At 44.3% G+C, this 13,146-nt stretch overlaps 1 protein-coding gene across 5 annotated transcripts in view; it reads right to left on the bottom strand.

The window, feature by feature from the left end:
- The window catches only part of TRPC7 (transient receptor potential cation channel subfamily C member 7), a 139,828-nt gene that overhangs the window by 121,484 nt on the left and 5,198 nt on the right, over positions 1 to 13,146 (bottom strand). For all 5 annotated transcript variants that reach the window (XM_043465435.1, XM_043465437.1, XM_043465438.1 and 2 more), the window contains exon 2: positions 9,006 to 9,783. In XM_043465435.1, the coding sequence (XP_043321370.1) occupies positions 9,006 to 9,783 (778 nt within the window). The remainder of the gene's footprint in view (positions 1 to 9,005; positions 9,784 to 13,146) is intronic.

Here is a 13,146-nt window from a genome sequence, read left to right as displayed (position 1 = left end):
CTTCCAGAATGACCTTCCAGTTTTAGGGCTGTCTTTGGCTTTCCTGAATAACTAACCCCTGCCCTTTTATCTTGCCCTGCTCTGTGGGTCTGCCTGGGTTCCTGGTATCAGCCTTCCTCAGTTTCTCAACCTGGTGCTGCCCCATGGTATAGGGTGGAGTAGTGTATCCACCAAGTTCATGTCCTTCCTAGAACTTCAGAATGGTATCTTATTTGGAAATAGATTTTGCAGTTATAATTAAAGTCCTACTGGAATAGAACGGGCTCTTAATATAAAATGACTGGTCTTTATTAGAAAATCCTAAGGGAAGTCAATCCTGAATATTCATTGGAGGGACTTATGCTGAAGCTGAAGCTCTGATACTTTGGCCACCTTAACATGAAGAGCCAACTCATTGGAAAAGACCCTGATGCTGGGAAAGATTGAAGGGAAGAGAAGGGGGCAACAGAGGATGAGATGGTTGAATGGCATCACTTACTCAATGGACATAAATTTGAGCAAATTGGAGATAATGAAGGACAGGGAAGCCTGGTTTGCTGAAGGCCATGGGGTCGCAAAGAGTCAGACACGACTGAGCGACTGAACAACAAAAATGTCCTTAGAAGAAGAGGGTAAGAGGCACAGAAACACACAGGGAAATCACTCTGTGACCACGTAGACAGAGGTTGGAGTGACGTGTCTGTCAGCCAAGGTTTGCCAAGGAAGCACCTGTTCTACCCTGGAGCTTTCAGAGTGAGCAGGGACCCTGCCAACACCTTGATTTTGGACTTCTAGCCTCCAGCACTGTGAGAAAATAAATTTCCATTGTTTTTAAGTTACCACATTTGTGGTGCTTTGTTTCTGCAGCCCTGAAAGACTAATATATCCACCTAGACTGAACTGGGAGTTTGCCAGGGAAGGTTTCTCATCTGCAGGGAGGTCTCATCTCTGCCTGGCATCCTCCTGGCCTGGTAATTCCAACATCCAGAGCCGTGGAAGACGACGGGGGAGGCCTCCTTGGAGGAGAAATGGAGAGCAGGCTGTGTTCTCCTCCCCTCCCCATGTCTCTCCAGAGAGCAGAAAGGTCCCAGGGACAGAAGAAGTTCCTGGGAGCTCCTAGGCAAGAAAACAGTCCTGGAAACAGCCAGGAGCCATCACCTTCTCCGACCGTGCTGTCAGTCCAGCTCCGGTGAGTCACCTGCAGGCTGAGATGTGCTGGTCCCTCCGCCACTCCCCCCTCACCCCCTCCCTGGGAGGACTGCCCCTTCCTGCCACAGTTGTCCAACCCCTTCCAGTCTTGTCCCCTCCAAGCCATTTGGCGTACTGGTGCACCAGGCAGAGTGTACGAAATGGCTCTTCCCAAGCTGAGTTACTCACTCACCTGTGGAAATGTTCACATAGCTCCCCACTCACCCTACAGTGAATTGAAGTCCAGCTTCTTACCAAGGCTGCCAAATGCGAAGGCCATGGCCAAGGGTTTCTTTGGCACCTCTGTACACTTGCCACCTCTTGTGTTTCCTCCCTGTGATAGGCAGCTACTCAGAGTTCTCTCCACAGGCCTCTCTTTTCCCTGTCTGCTCTGGGCTTTTTCATGTACAGTTGCTGTGCCTGGAACCATCTCCCCCCTTCCCTGCTGTCTGTTTATCTCTCCCGTACCCTCCATTTTCATTTAAACATTGTCATCTCTGAGAAATCTTTAAGCACGAGCACACCCGCACACAGAGTCAGCTGTCCCACTAAGCCAACGCTTTGCAAATTGCTCTTTTACTGCTTAGCACTCAGCATGATTTGTAAAGCTCTGTTTGTGTGAGTACATGAAGAATGCCTGTCTCCTCTGCTAGACTATGAGGTCCTGAGGGCAGGAACTTCATCTTTTCATCATTGCATCCCAGCACCCAACCCAGAGCCTGGCTCATACTAGAGGCTTAATTAAGTATTTGCTGCATGAATGCTGAATTTTCAGATAGCTCTGTCACTCGGGTCTATCCAGTTCTGCCATTCTGTGGGTCTATAGGCCTTATTTTCATCCACCCTCCTGACATAAGAGTTTTCACATTTAATCTGCATGTGAATTTGCTGGTAGAAAAACACATGCCTCCCTGTTGATGGTGTGTGCAGCACCCTTGATTGGTTTTGCCCTAGCGTGTTTAATTTATATACAGAATTTAACTTTTTTTTTTTCAGAGAAAAGCCCTACATTTTCATCATTTCCTTTTGATGCAATTTGTGCTACTGCTCATTGACTGATATCCTCCAAGAACTGCCTTCATTTTTTCTGTATCTCTGATATTTCAGACTGATAGTTGCACTTGTATAGGAAATGATTTTTTCCCAGTTTTTTTTTTTTCTTCGTGTGTGTGTAATGATGAATCTTTTCCACAGAGATATTTTTCAAAAAACAATCTCTGTCTTCTGTACTTGGCAGGAGCTCTGCCTGCCCATTTCCTCTCTTCCCCTCCTTTGCAGCCTCTGTCTTTTCTGCCCACATTGCTTCTTTTCACAGCATTACTTTAGCAGCGTGCCGGGCGTCTTCAATTTCAGTGGTCTGCATTTTTCCAATTGGATGATACTCTCTTTCCCTATTTTTAATCATAGAGCTCACACAGACAGCTTGTACTCTGGGCTTGGGGAGGGAGGCTTAGCAGAAATCAGGAAGACCCTCTGAATAGAGGAGGTGTTGAAGCTTAAGCTGTGTTTATTGGGAAGAAAAGTTGCAGTGCTGAAAATCCAGTGGGCTTTGAGGAACAATGAGGGATTGCCCACTGCCATCTGTGGGGAAAATTATGTACTTACTATGGGTCAGGTCCTCTGCAAAGAGTTTTATATTCTTCATCTCATTTAATCTTCACCAGCTCCGTTGGAGGTCATTAGTCATTAGTTCACTCACTGACTCTATTTATTTGTTTACTGAACTAATATTTACTGAGTACCTGATACATGCCAGGAACTCCTGGAGGCTGAGTGGGATGAGGCATTGAAAGCTCTTAATAATGGGATGAGTCAAGATGTCATTTACAGAGATTAGGGTAAGGACAAGTGTTGGGATCGGGAAGACATTTCATTTCGGATATGTTGTAATTCTTCCCTAATACCTGTTCCCTCCCCCTGCCCTCATTTTCAAATTATGAATACTAACTAACTTCTAATAAATGCCCAAGATTGTATGGTTGCTAGGAGGCGACTCTGACCTGGAACCCAGGGCATTCTGATTCCAGAGCCATGCTCTGTGCTCTTCTTCCATAGCCTTAAGTAAATGAAGCATGACTGTGTTGGGTGCTCACCCAAAGCCTGTCCCCTGTCCTTGTCCTGTCTTCATCTAGCAGAGTGGCCTCCTGTATCCCATATGAATACCAGTCACCCTGCTGACTCTGTCTCCCTGTATTTTAGAGGCTAATACTCTTGGCATAATGAGTAGAAGAGGAAAGTTGTGACCAATGGAAACTTGTCATTAAAGGACACATTAATTAGTTCGTTTTCCTGTGATGACTCATTAATGAATGCTCTGGTGAAAGTGCTCCTCCAAACACTTAGATAGAAAAAATAGACAAAGACAAAGATGACATGGGCAGAATCATCTGCCTCTCCTCCTGAAATAAGTCAATCCCTGGATCTTTCTCTCAGGTATGGAGACCAACAACATGTGCTCAGACCGCATTTTACCTCCATGTGTGTATGAGGGGCTGTTCCATAGATGTTCCCCACCTGACATCTGTGATCTGTCTCTTCTCTGCTTACATTCCGCATCCTCAGCTGCTCAAGCAGAGGGCTGGGGTGGCACAGTCACATCCCTGAGGGTCTTTTGGATGATATGTAAGTGACCGCTTTGAGGGGTTTCTGCCTGATGCTCTTCAACAACAATGACAACCACTTGCTTTTAAGACCTGTAGCTTTCACAGCTTAAAAATATTTTCCCAAAGGAAAAGGAAACAATTTTCAAGTCATTTTCTGCCTGTTAAGCAGGAATTTGTTTATACTACCAGCCAAGCTTTCAGGCTTCAAGGAAATGTATTTCCCTAGGATGTTGGTCTATAAAATTTAAAAATATTAGAAACATTCAAAGCACATGAGAAACAGGTTCTACCGTAGGCTGGGGACAGTGGATTTGTTCACCTTTTGGTACTGCCTCAGATCTAGGGTAGGTCTTTACTCCAGCTCCCTGGCTCCAGACTCCAGGGTCCAAATGTGTTCCACAATATCAATTCACTCCTTCCCCTCCTCTTCCCTCTTCCATTTCGATAGGTTTGCAAGCAGATTGCAAACTGTCATCTCAACATCTTTACCTTCCACAATGGATCTCACTAGAGATCGTAGCAGGTGGCAAATTGGTCTGATTTATCATTATTTGCATTTTTAATCTGTGGTATTTTAGGCCCGAAGAGTTTTTTTTATGGGTCTTAAAATGGCAACACAAACATTGATACATAATTCATTATCTATTTCTCATAATACATGTCGTTAACAACCCATCAACAAACAGAAAAATCATCAATGCTTTAAGCAAGATGAAATTACAGCTTTAGCTTTTTTGTCCCCCTACTCTTCTCCTCTGTGGTCTCTGAGAATAAACTGCTTGTCACTGAAGCAAAGTTTACAGCCTTGAAAAGCCTTCTCAGTTGGAGAAGGATGACCAAATCTTAAATACCTAGGGTAAAGTGTTTGTTGGGCTTCCACAGTTTCTTGACTTGTGAACATTGAGTACTTTTCCAATTTAAGCAAAAGGTGAGAAAACAAGAGGAATATCTCTAGTCCCCATTCTGCTTTCTCTTTCCTTCCAAAGCCCTAAACATCCCTCTACACTATTACCTAGGATGTTGGTCTATAAAATTTGTAGCACTTTATAGCTCTTTACTTGTAGCACTTTGTAGCATTTTGCTTCCTCATCCCCTTCCTATCCCCACTAGATGTTGCTGTGGGCATGACTCTTAAATTGGAAGAAAGGGGAACATCTATAATCTGTTTGAAACAACATCTCTGTGTATAAACAACTCATATAGACAATGCCCATGAATTTGACTGAAAAGACACCAGCATAATACAGGAGACCCTGAGCATTTTTGTTAGGGTGATAATCCAAGCAGGAAAAAACCAACAAGGCTAAGTCAAGAGCAGTGTAAAGACCTTGGTGGCAGAAGCTGTAGCTCAGCTGAGATAGGCAAATCTCTTACTACTCCAGGCTAATCCAGGTACCTCTACACAGAGGCACTTCCATCAGGATGAAATACCTCGAAAAGCCCATGCGATAGATTTCCCCTTCGTTTGTCTCCTACCATGTAGATAAATCAGTGAACCAAAATGTCATTTGTGGGTTGTGCCTCCCAGATGCCACATGTTCTGTACTGTGTGGATAAAACCAGGAAAACACTCTCTGCCCTCCAGGAGTTTCGTGGTCACTGACACCAGATGGTACAGCCTAGGATTGGTCTTCGGTTATTTAATGTGTTGAGTTTTATCCTTTCAGCCACCTTGGAGCCTTTAGAGCATCCCCATTTCTCCAGGTCCATCAGATACCTCTGTGAAATCTATAGGTGTTGGAAGAGTTTAAATCATTGACAAAAGTAATCACTTGCTTCATTGGTGAAATGATTATCCTTTTAGGGTTTCCTTTATTCAAATATTTATGGAGTGCTTTACTAGACCCTGATGCTGGGAGGGATTGGGGGCAGGAGGAGAAGGGGACGACAGAGGATTAGATGGTTGGATGGCATCACTGACTCGATGGGCATGAGTTTGAGTAAACTCTGGGAGTTGGTGATGGACAGGGAGGCCTGGCGTGCTGCGATTCATGGGGTCGCAAAGAGTCGGACACGACTGAGCGACTGAACTGAACTTACTAGATTACTAGGCACCATTCATGGCATTAGGAATGCCTCACTGGCCATGTCAAGTTTTGGTATCTTTCTAGACCCAAGAAGATTAGAAAGATATAAGAAAATATGTGCATAATTCCTACACTAAAAATATTGGCTTGCAGGCAGACATCTGACTCCAGCCAGAATTTACTGGAGACCTTGACATTGGCTATACTTCTTGCTAATGACTAAACTTTCTTCTGGTGATAAATTAAAAAGACTCTAGAAACAATAGCTTGGGCAACCAGATCCAGGTTTTCATGCATGCTATTTTCTAGTCAGGAAGAGTGACTCTTCCTGAGTGTTTTAGAGGATCTGGAGGATGACTTATGACATCTCCAGTGAGAACCTGAGAGCTTTTTCAAACCGTTGATGGCTTTGGGTCATCTCCATAACACATGGCCTCAGTCATCAGTGTATGGTCCGTCTAAAATGGAAGAGACTCCTGAAGAGTGCATTTTAGAACACATCAGTTGCTCTTTTTTCTTTTTTTGTGATTTGATTTCCCTCTTACTAATAAGCTGCTCTTTTCTCTGAGAGGATTCATGATGTCAGGAATGCATATACAAGGATAGCTGAATAAGTAATAAAGTTCTAAAGGAACGCTTATGTTAATTTATAAGGCACCATTTGTTGACAATCTGAAAGACATTATTTCAAACAAAGGTAACTTGGGGGATGTTAATAGCCATCAAATGTATTTATGATTGCTCTTATTCATTGCATTGTAGAGAAAATTTGTCATCATGTTAGTCATGTTCTTAATTGTACATGATTTTCACAATTTACTTGTTAAATCAAAATATCATAGTAGATGCTTTCAACAAACTTCCAGTTTTAGATATTGAATATACTAAAATATGCCAGACTTTGGGTTTTAGTAAAGAAAACAAATGGCTCAGATGTACTTCCAAGTGTTAGTCTAGCATCATTTTATTTAGTAAAGCTGGCATGCTCCCAGATTCCAGATAAGCAGAGAATTATGGTATTATCCATATAATCTGACCCCAAAAATTGAGTTGTTTTTTTTCTTGGGCAGAAAAATCTAAGTTAATTGTCTTAGCCATTTCTTTTAAATGCTTGTGTGAACTTAGTCTGAAGCCTAGGGAACAAGCAAAACTCCACTAAGCTTCCTTGGGACATCACTGACCTTATTGCTGGTAGATGGTTTATTGTACAGGAACAAGGATTTGAGAGGCAATAACTGCATTCCTTGGGAGCTTCTTCAGTTAATTTCCACATCTACATCTACCAAGTCTCTCTAGATGAGGCTATGTATGTTACAGGATTTATGGAAGTGGCTCCAGTTCAGTAGATGGATCCAAGATAATGGGACAGATGGAGTAAAATTAGTTTAATTACAGGATTTTTCATCTATTCATAATTTGCCGTGCCCCGCAGCTTCCTGTAGGCCTGGTTCTTCTGTGCCTGACTGTGAGTGATCCCGTTCCTACAGAGAGGCTTCACTGGCCTCATGCATGCACAACTAAATTGTCCTTCTCTTCAGTCTCCGTGTCTCATACCCCAGATCCTCTAACTCACGTTACCTACCAGTCAAGTAAACGTCCAAAACCCTAGCTTTCATTTCAGTCTCCCAATCACAAACTTTCAGCGGCTCACCATTTCTAAGAGGATAATATCCAAACTGCTCAGCTTGACACACAGAGCCCTCTGAGATATGCCCACTCATCTCTTCAGCCTTCCCTCTGTGTGCCCCTAGAGGAAGTCTTTATTGTCATTACATGGAGCTTCTTATCGGTCCCCTGCCTGCTATGGGCCATTCTGGACCTTACCTCCACTTTCCTCCTCTGAATGCCTGTATGTCTCTTAGCACTGACTCAGTTCTTCCTGTTCATTAAAGCCCAGCTCAGTTCTGTTTCTTTTGAGATCTCTCTTAACAACATGGTCCATAGGGCCTCCTTTGCTGTGAGTAGGTTACCCACCCTTGGCCACCTAATTGCGTCTCAGGCAGGGGCAGCTCTTGCACTGACATCCTGTATGGACAATGAACTTTTTTCCTGCCAGTGCCATCTTGTGCCAGCTTCATCGTCCGCCCCACATGTGGCACTTTTCTGCTTGCTCCATGGCACCATAGGCTCTGACTGAATGACAGGATGAGAAATCTCTTTCAGTCACACCTCTGCATTGGAAGGTATCTTTCAGGTAGAAACAAATGAAACTCTGAGAAACACAATGTATGAACAAGGGCTTTGACTCATAACTTCCCAGAATGGCTAAAAGCTGGCTCTGGGGTCTAAGTACCTAGATTAGAACAATGGTTTTACCATTTATCTGCTTTATGATATGTCTCTACCTCTGTGCCCTCATATAAAATGGGCACAATAATGGTACCCATACCAATGGTCATTGAGGGGATTAAACAACATCATATAGGTAAGGAAGTTAGTGCTTCGCACATAGTATGTGTCCACTAAATATTCACTCTTAATTTATTAGTAAACTGTTAAAAGAATTAGGTCCCAGTTTTCTCTTTCAGGAGGAGTGTCCATTGACAGTAAAAGTGCAGGACCACTATTGAATAATGAACTTTGGAGATGGGTCTCCATCCCTTGGGCTGACCTGGTAGTTCTAAGTATTCTCAGGGGGCTTGTCAAGGGCCCACCTACTGAGATGACAAGTCCAACTTTACAGAGAGAGTTTCACTTTCATTTTGGTGTACTGCCTCCTCAGCCCTTTGAGATAACTGTAAGCCTTTTTCAATTCAGCAAGCTATTGCTATTGACTCTAGGATCAACACAGTCCAGGATGGGTTAGAGATATGAACAAGACAAATGAAAACTGACAAATGTAAACTTGGTGAGACAATCGAGAAGTCCAAGACCTGGACTAGGAAACAACGAAAAGTATTGTGGACATTCCCTTTCCGAGCTGCCTGGGACCGAGCTGGGGCATTTACACAAGAACCACAGTGTAACCCTCCCTGCACCCTGCATGTCTCTTCACTGTATGGATTTGTGTTTGTCAATATGTCACCTAATGGGGCTGCTTTTCCATTGGGCCTATATCTGCCACAGGTTGAGGACGTTCCCTTCCTTCCCAGGGGCCTGAACAGGCAAGACCCTGAGTTAGATCGGAAGACAGCCCACGTGGCTCCTGGACACACCCGGAAGAGCCCACCGGGCCATCTGCTGGCAGGGTAGGACGTGGGAGAGTTACCTTGAATTCAGTCTCAATGTTGGCTAGTCTGGCTAGCTCGTTGCTGAGCTCCAGGGCGGTGAGGACTGGGTCTTCGCTGGACAGGGACAAGTACGCAGCGCTTGCCAGTCCCTTGTAGGCGTTCATGCGAGAGCGCGAGTGGCTGAAGGAGTCCTTCCGCTGCTTCTCGGTGCACTCGTTGCACTTGCAGAAGTAGTCGTGGGGCCGCTCGATGCGGGCGCCCTTGAGCAGGAGGATGTGCACGATCTCGTACTCCTGGCAGTGGGCTGCCAGGATGATGGGTGTGATGTCGTGGGAGAAGCGCGTGCCGTCCTCATCGTAAGCGTAGAAGTCGTCGTCGCGCAGCTCCTGCTCCAGCGGGCTGAGCGTCAGGCGCTGGCCCTGCGCGAAGGCTGGGTGGTTGAGGATGGCCTCCACGATGCGCACGTAGCCCTTGCTGATGGCCAGCAGCAGCGCGTCCCCCACCCGCGCCAGGTTCTCCTTCTTGAGCAGCAGCTCCGTGACCTCCAGGTGCTCGTTGCCCACGGCCAGCTGCAGCGCGTTCTGCCCCATGTAGTCCACGCAGTTGAAGTTGAGGGTCTTGGACTCCTCCAGCATTTTCCTGACCACCGGGATGTTGCCATACTCGGCTGAGTCCAGGAAGCGCTCCTCCTCCGGCGTCAGGCTGGTGCCCTTCTCGTTAAACATGTAGGCAGGACCCCTGATGGCCTGGCGGCGGCCCTTTTCCCTCAGTGTTGTGTGCCGGCGCTGCATGTTTTTGAAGGTGCTGCTCCCCAACCTGTGGGGTGACAAGGCAGAGATGCTAGTTACTCTCCTAGGATCCTACGGTTCCCCAGGGAGCAGAGCAAACAAACATCTTGGAGATGAAAAAAGAATGTCATAATTGGAATATTTTGAGAAGTTATGAAATGTTATTAGAAAGTATTGTCTTAGCACAGAGATGAACACAAACTGAATAACCTGAACTGTTCTTATACTAATGTAAGAGTATTGGCTTAGTCACCCGGAAGTCTATCCTCCTTCGGTGGAGAAGTGTCTAAAGAGCTGAAATGTGGGTTCAGGGCAAGCTAAGGGTGGAGGTGGAGAGGGTGGGGTCATGATGTGGCTGAAACAGGCTAACAACGGTTTTATTTCCATCTGAGCAAAATTGAGAATGTCACTTCACTTCTCTGTGCTTTAGTGCAGTGCATTTCTGTGCTTTTACCAATGTAACATGGATGACTGTGTGTGTGCCAAAAAGTCGACAGCAGGATTAAGTGCGGTAGCATGCTTGTAGAAAGTACTCAGTCCATGTTGGTCCCCTTCCACCTATTGGTGTGCCCACTTCTTCAGGGGTTCTGCCATAGCAATGGCCACCATGGATACTAAGGCCTTTGCTTCAGGTGTGTTACCCCAGCTGAGCTCCTGCGCCATGACAAAACTGCAGCAACACACAGGCGTGGCCACACCTCTGTTTCAGCCCAGTACTATATTGGGATGTGCCTTCTTCTCATCCCCATGAAGCCTGAGCACCTACCAAAGGTCATGGTGTTGCATGGAGTGGGCCTAGACTCATTGCTGCTTACTGATGCCACTGATGCAGCCTGCCTGAGGAAATTCAGCTATAGTTTCTGGGTTTTTATATGGATGGAGAAGCAGCTCAATTTATATGCTGGGTTTATTTCTAACGTGTTGTTCTTTCCCATGGTGGCATAGTGTAGACGTTAATGCAATACTATTAGTAGTAGTCAACATTTATTAAGCCCTTCTGATGTGCCAGGAACTGTACTGCTGCTGCTGCTGCTGCTGCTAAGTCACTTCAGTCGTGTCCGACTCTGTGCAACCCCATAGATGTCAGCCCACCAGGCTCCTCCGTCCCTGGGATTCTCCAGGCAAGAACACTGGAGTGGGTTGCCATTTCCTTCTCCAAGAACTGTACTAAGAGGTTTATATACTTCATATATACTGCCTGTGGAATTTTTGTATAAACCCTATGATGTAGGTACTATTATTATCCTTAACTTGGATGATGATCTGGAGACAAGTGAGGCTGAGAGATAGGCTTTCAAGTTATGAATAGGCATCCTGGCTCCACCTTTTGCCAGCCTTATGACTCTGAACAAGTTACCTACTCTTTAGTTTGTCAGGGTTTTAAAATGGCAGACTGGAGAAAATAATAGCTGGATATCCCATCTCTAGTTCACCTTGGCTGCTTGAGCAGGTCCCCAGTTCAAGATGCTTTAACTGTAAAATAGAGAGCCTAGACCAGGTGTTCCCTAACTCTCTACAAACCTGAACCTCTCAAACTATTCTCCAGTTGGCCCTACCCATATTTTTTCATCTTCTCCCACTCATATTATTCAAATAATATTAGCATGGTTTGCATTTCGATAAGAAAGTTTCTGTTCTAAAGAGGACGTACTTGGGGATTGGTTTTGAACTATTTCCCATGTTCCCAATTGTCTTTTTGTTATTGGTCATGTCTCGATGCATTAAGAGTACTCAGTATTTCATTTAAGTCATCTGTAAAAGATAAAAATAATCACAGAGGATGGCTTTTAAATTATACTTAGTGTTTTGAGATAAAAAAAAATGTAGTGCCATTCAGTCTTGTGATTTTTAAAAATTTGGGCTCTATTTAGTTTTCTGCTAATTTTACCTTTTGACATGCTCTAGTTTTAGCTCTTTTGGGGGCCCCAAATCTGGTGGTAAGCAGAGACTTGAGGTCAGACTGTACTCTGATCGTGCTTAGGCCTGAGTCACACTTCTTGGGAGAATCTGCTAAACTGTTCAGTGGAACAGCTTCTTTATCTGCAAAAAAGTGAAAGGAATAATGATGGGCAGCTCCCTCAGAAGGCAACTGTGGATGATAAATCCTGATGGAGTGCTCCTTGCTTCTTTAGGAAGATGTTTCTGAATTGCCATCCACTCTTGTAAAGTGCACATTGATAAAAGATTTCTGGGGAAAAGTTTCTCAAAATTCAACTTTATGAGCTCCTTCTTAGCTCATTTCTCTCAACAGTGCCATCATCCCAGGGAGAAAGGGTGCTTATTGATGCCAAAGCTAACTGTATATTGGGAGTACAAAAGAGATCTTCAGATAAGAGAGAAGGACTCACAAATTAGGCACAGGCATTTATTATTATAAGTTTTTCAGAAGGAGAGGCAATAACTGAGTTGAAAGCTAAGCAGTCACTTCAGTTGTGTCCCCAAAGGGCCTTATTTCAGATGATATGAATTCAGTTTCAAGGTCTGTTATCTGGGGACACACACGCAGGTGGGAGTTAAGCCCACAAAAGACTAAACCTCTTTCTTGTGGGATTTCTCAGCCTGTCCTCTGATGAGGCTTCTCCCCTCTCCGGAGCACCTCTCTGGATGTGCCATCCCAACTCAACCCGAGAACGCACCCAGGAGCACCTGAGCAGTGTGTCAGAGATGTGACAGTAACTGTCTTAGAAGGAACCAGAGCTAGAGCTTGATTCCACATCACTTTTATGTTAGAAGTCTGCTCAGGTGGGAGAATAGGTCAGGCACCAAAGTCATGAGTACCAGCAATACACAACTGTTACACAGCAACAAGCCACAGAGAGATTAATTCAAAGGAAATATAATGGTACTGAACCAGGTCAGAGCAGAGAAACATCTCACAAGGAAAACAGAAGTACCCAATCTAAATTCAGAATCCATGTGGATGCCTACAAACCTAAAGAATGTTAAAGCATCATTTGTTAATCCCCCTCATTAAACAAACAAACATAAAAATCAAGGTATTAACATTTTCATTTTTAGGTGGAGAACCTGAGGTAGATAAAGCAAAAAGACTAAACTGTAGGGCACATAATTTCTGCACAAGAGTAGTGCATTATATAAACCCTAATGCTTCTATAATAATCATGTTTTATCAAAGGAAAAAAAATAAGTGTGGCTAGAATTTATCAGAAGTTAAAATGTCCTCTTCATTTGACATGCATTTTTCTGAATGACCTTGAAAGCAGACACTCAGATGTAGTAAGAAATAAACAAGCCTCTCCCATCCTTAAATCCCTCAGCTTTGAGATACATTTGGATGCTCAAAGAATTGTCAGTTATGCTCCTCTTCTTACAGAATCTGACATTGATGAAACGTTATGGCCCTTCAAATCATGTTTGCAGACAGGCATAT

Source organism: Cervus canadensis, chromosome 4, assembly GCF_019320065.1.
Source record: "Cervus canadensis isolate Bull #8, Minnesota chromosome 4, ASM1932006v1, whole genome shotgun sequence".
Taxonomy (NCBI): Eukaryota; Metazoa; Chordata; class Mammalia; order Artiodactyla; family Cervidae; genus Cervus; species Cervus canadensis.
This window is presented reverse-complemented; position numbering and strand designations above follow the sequence as displayed.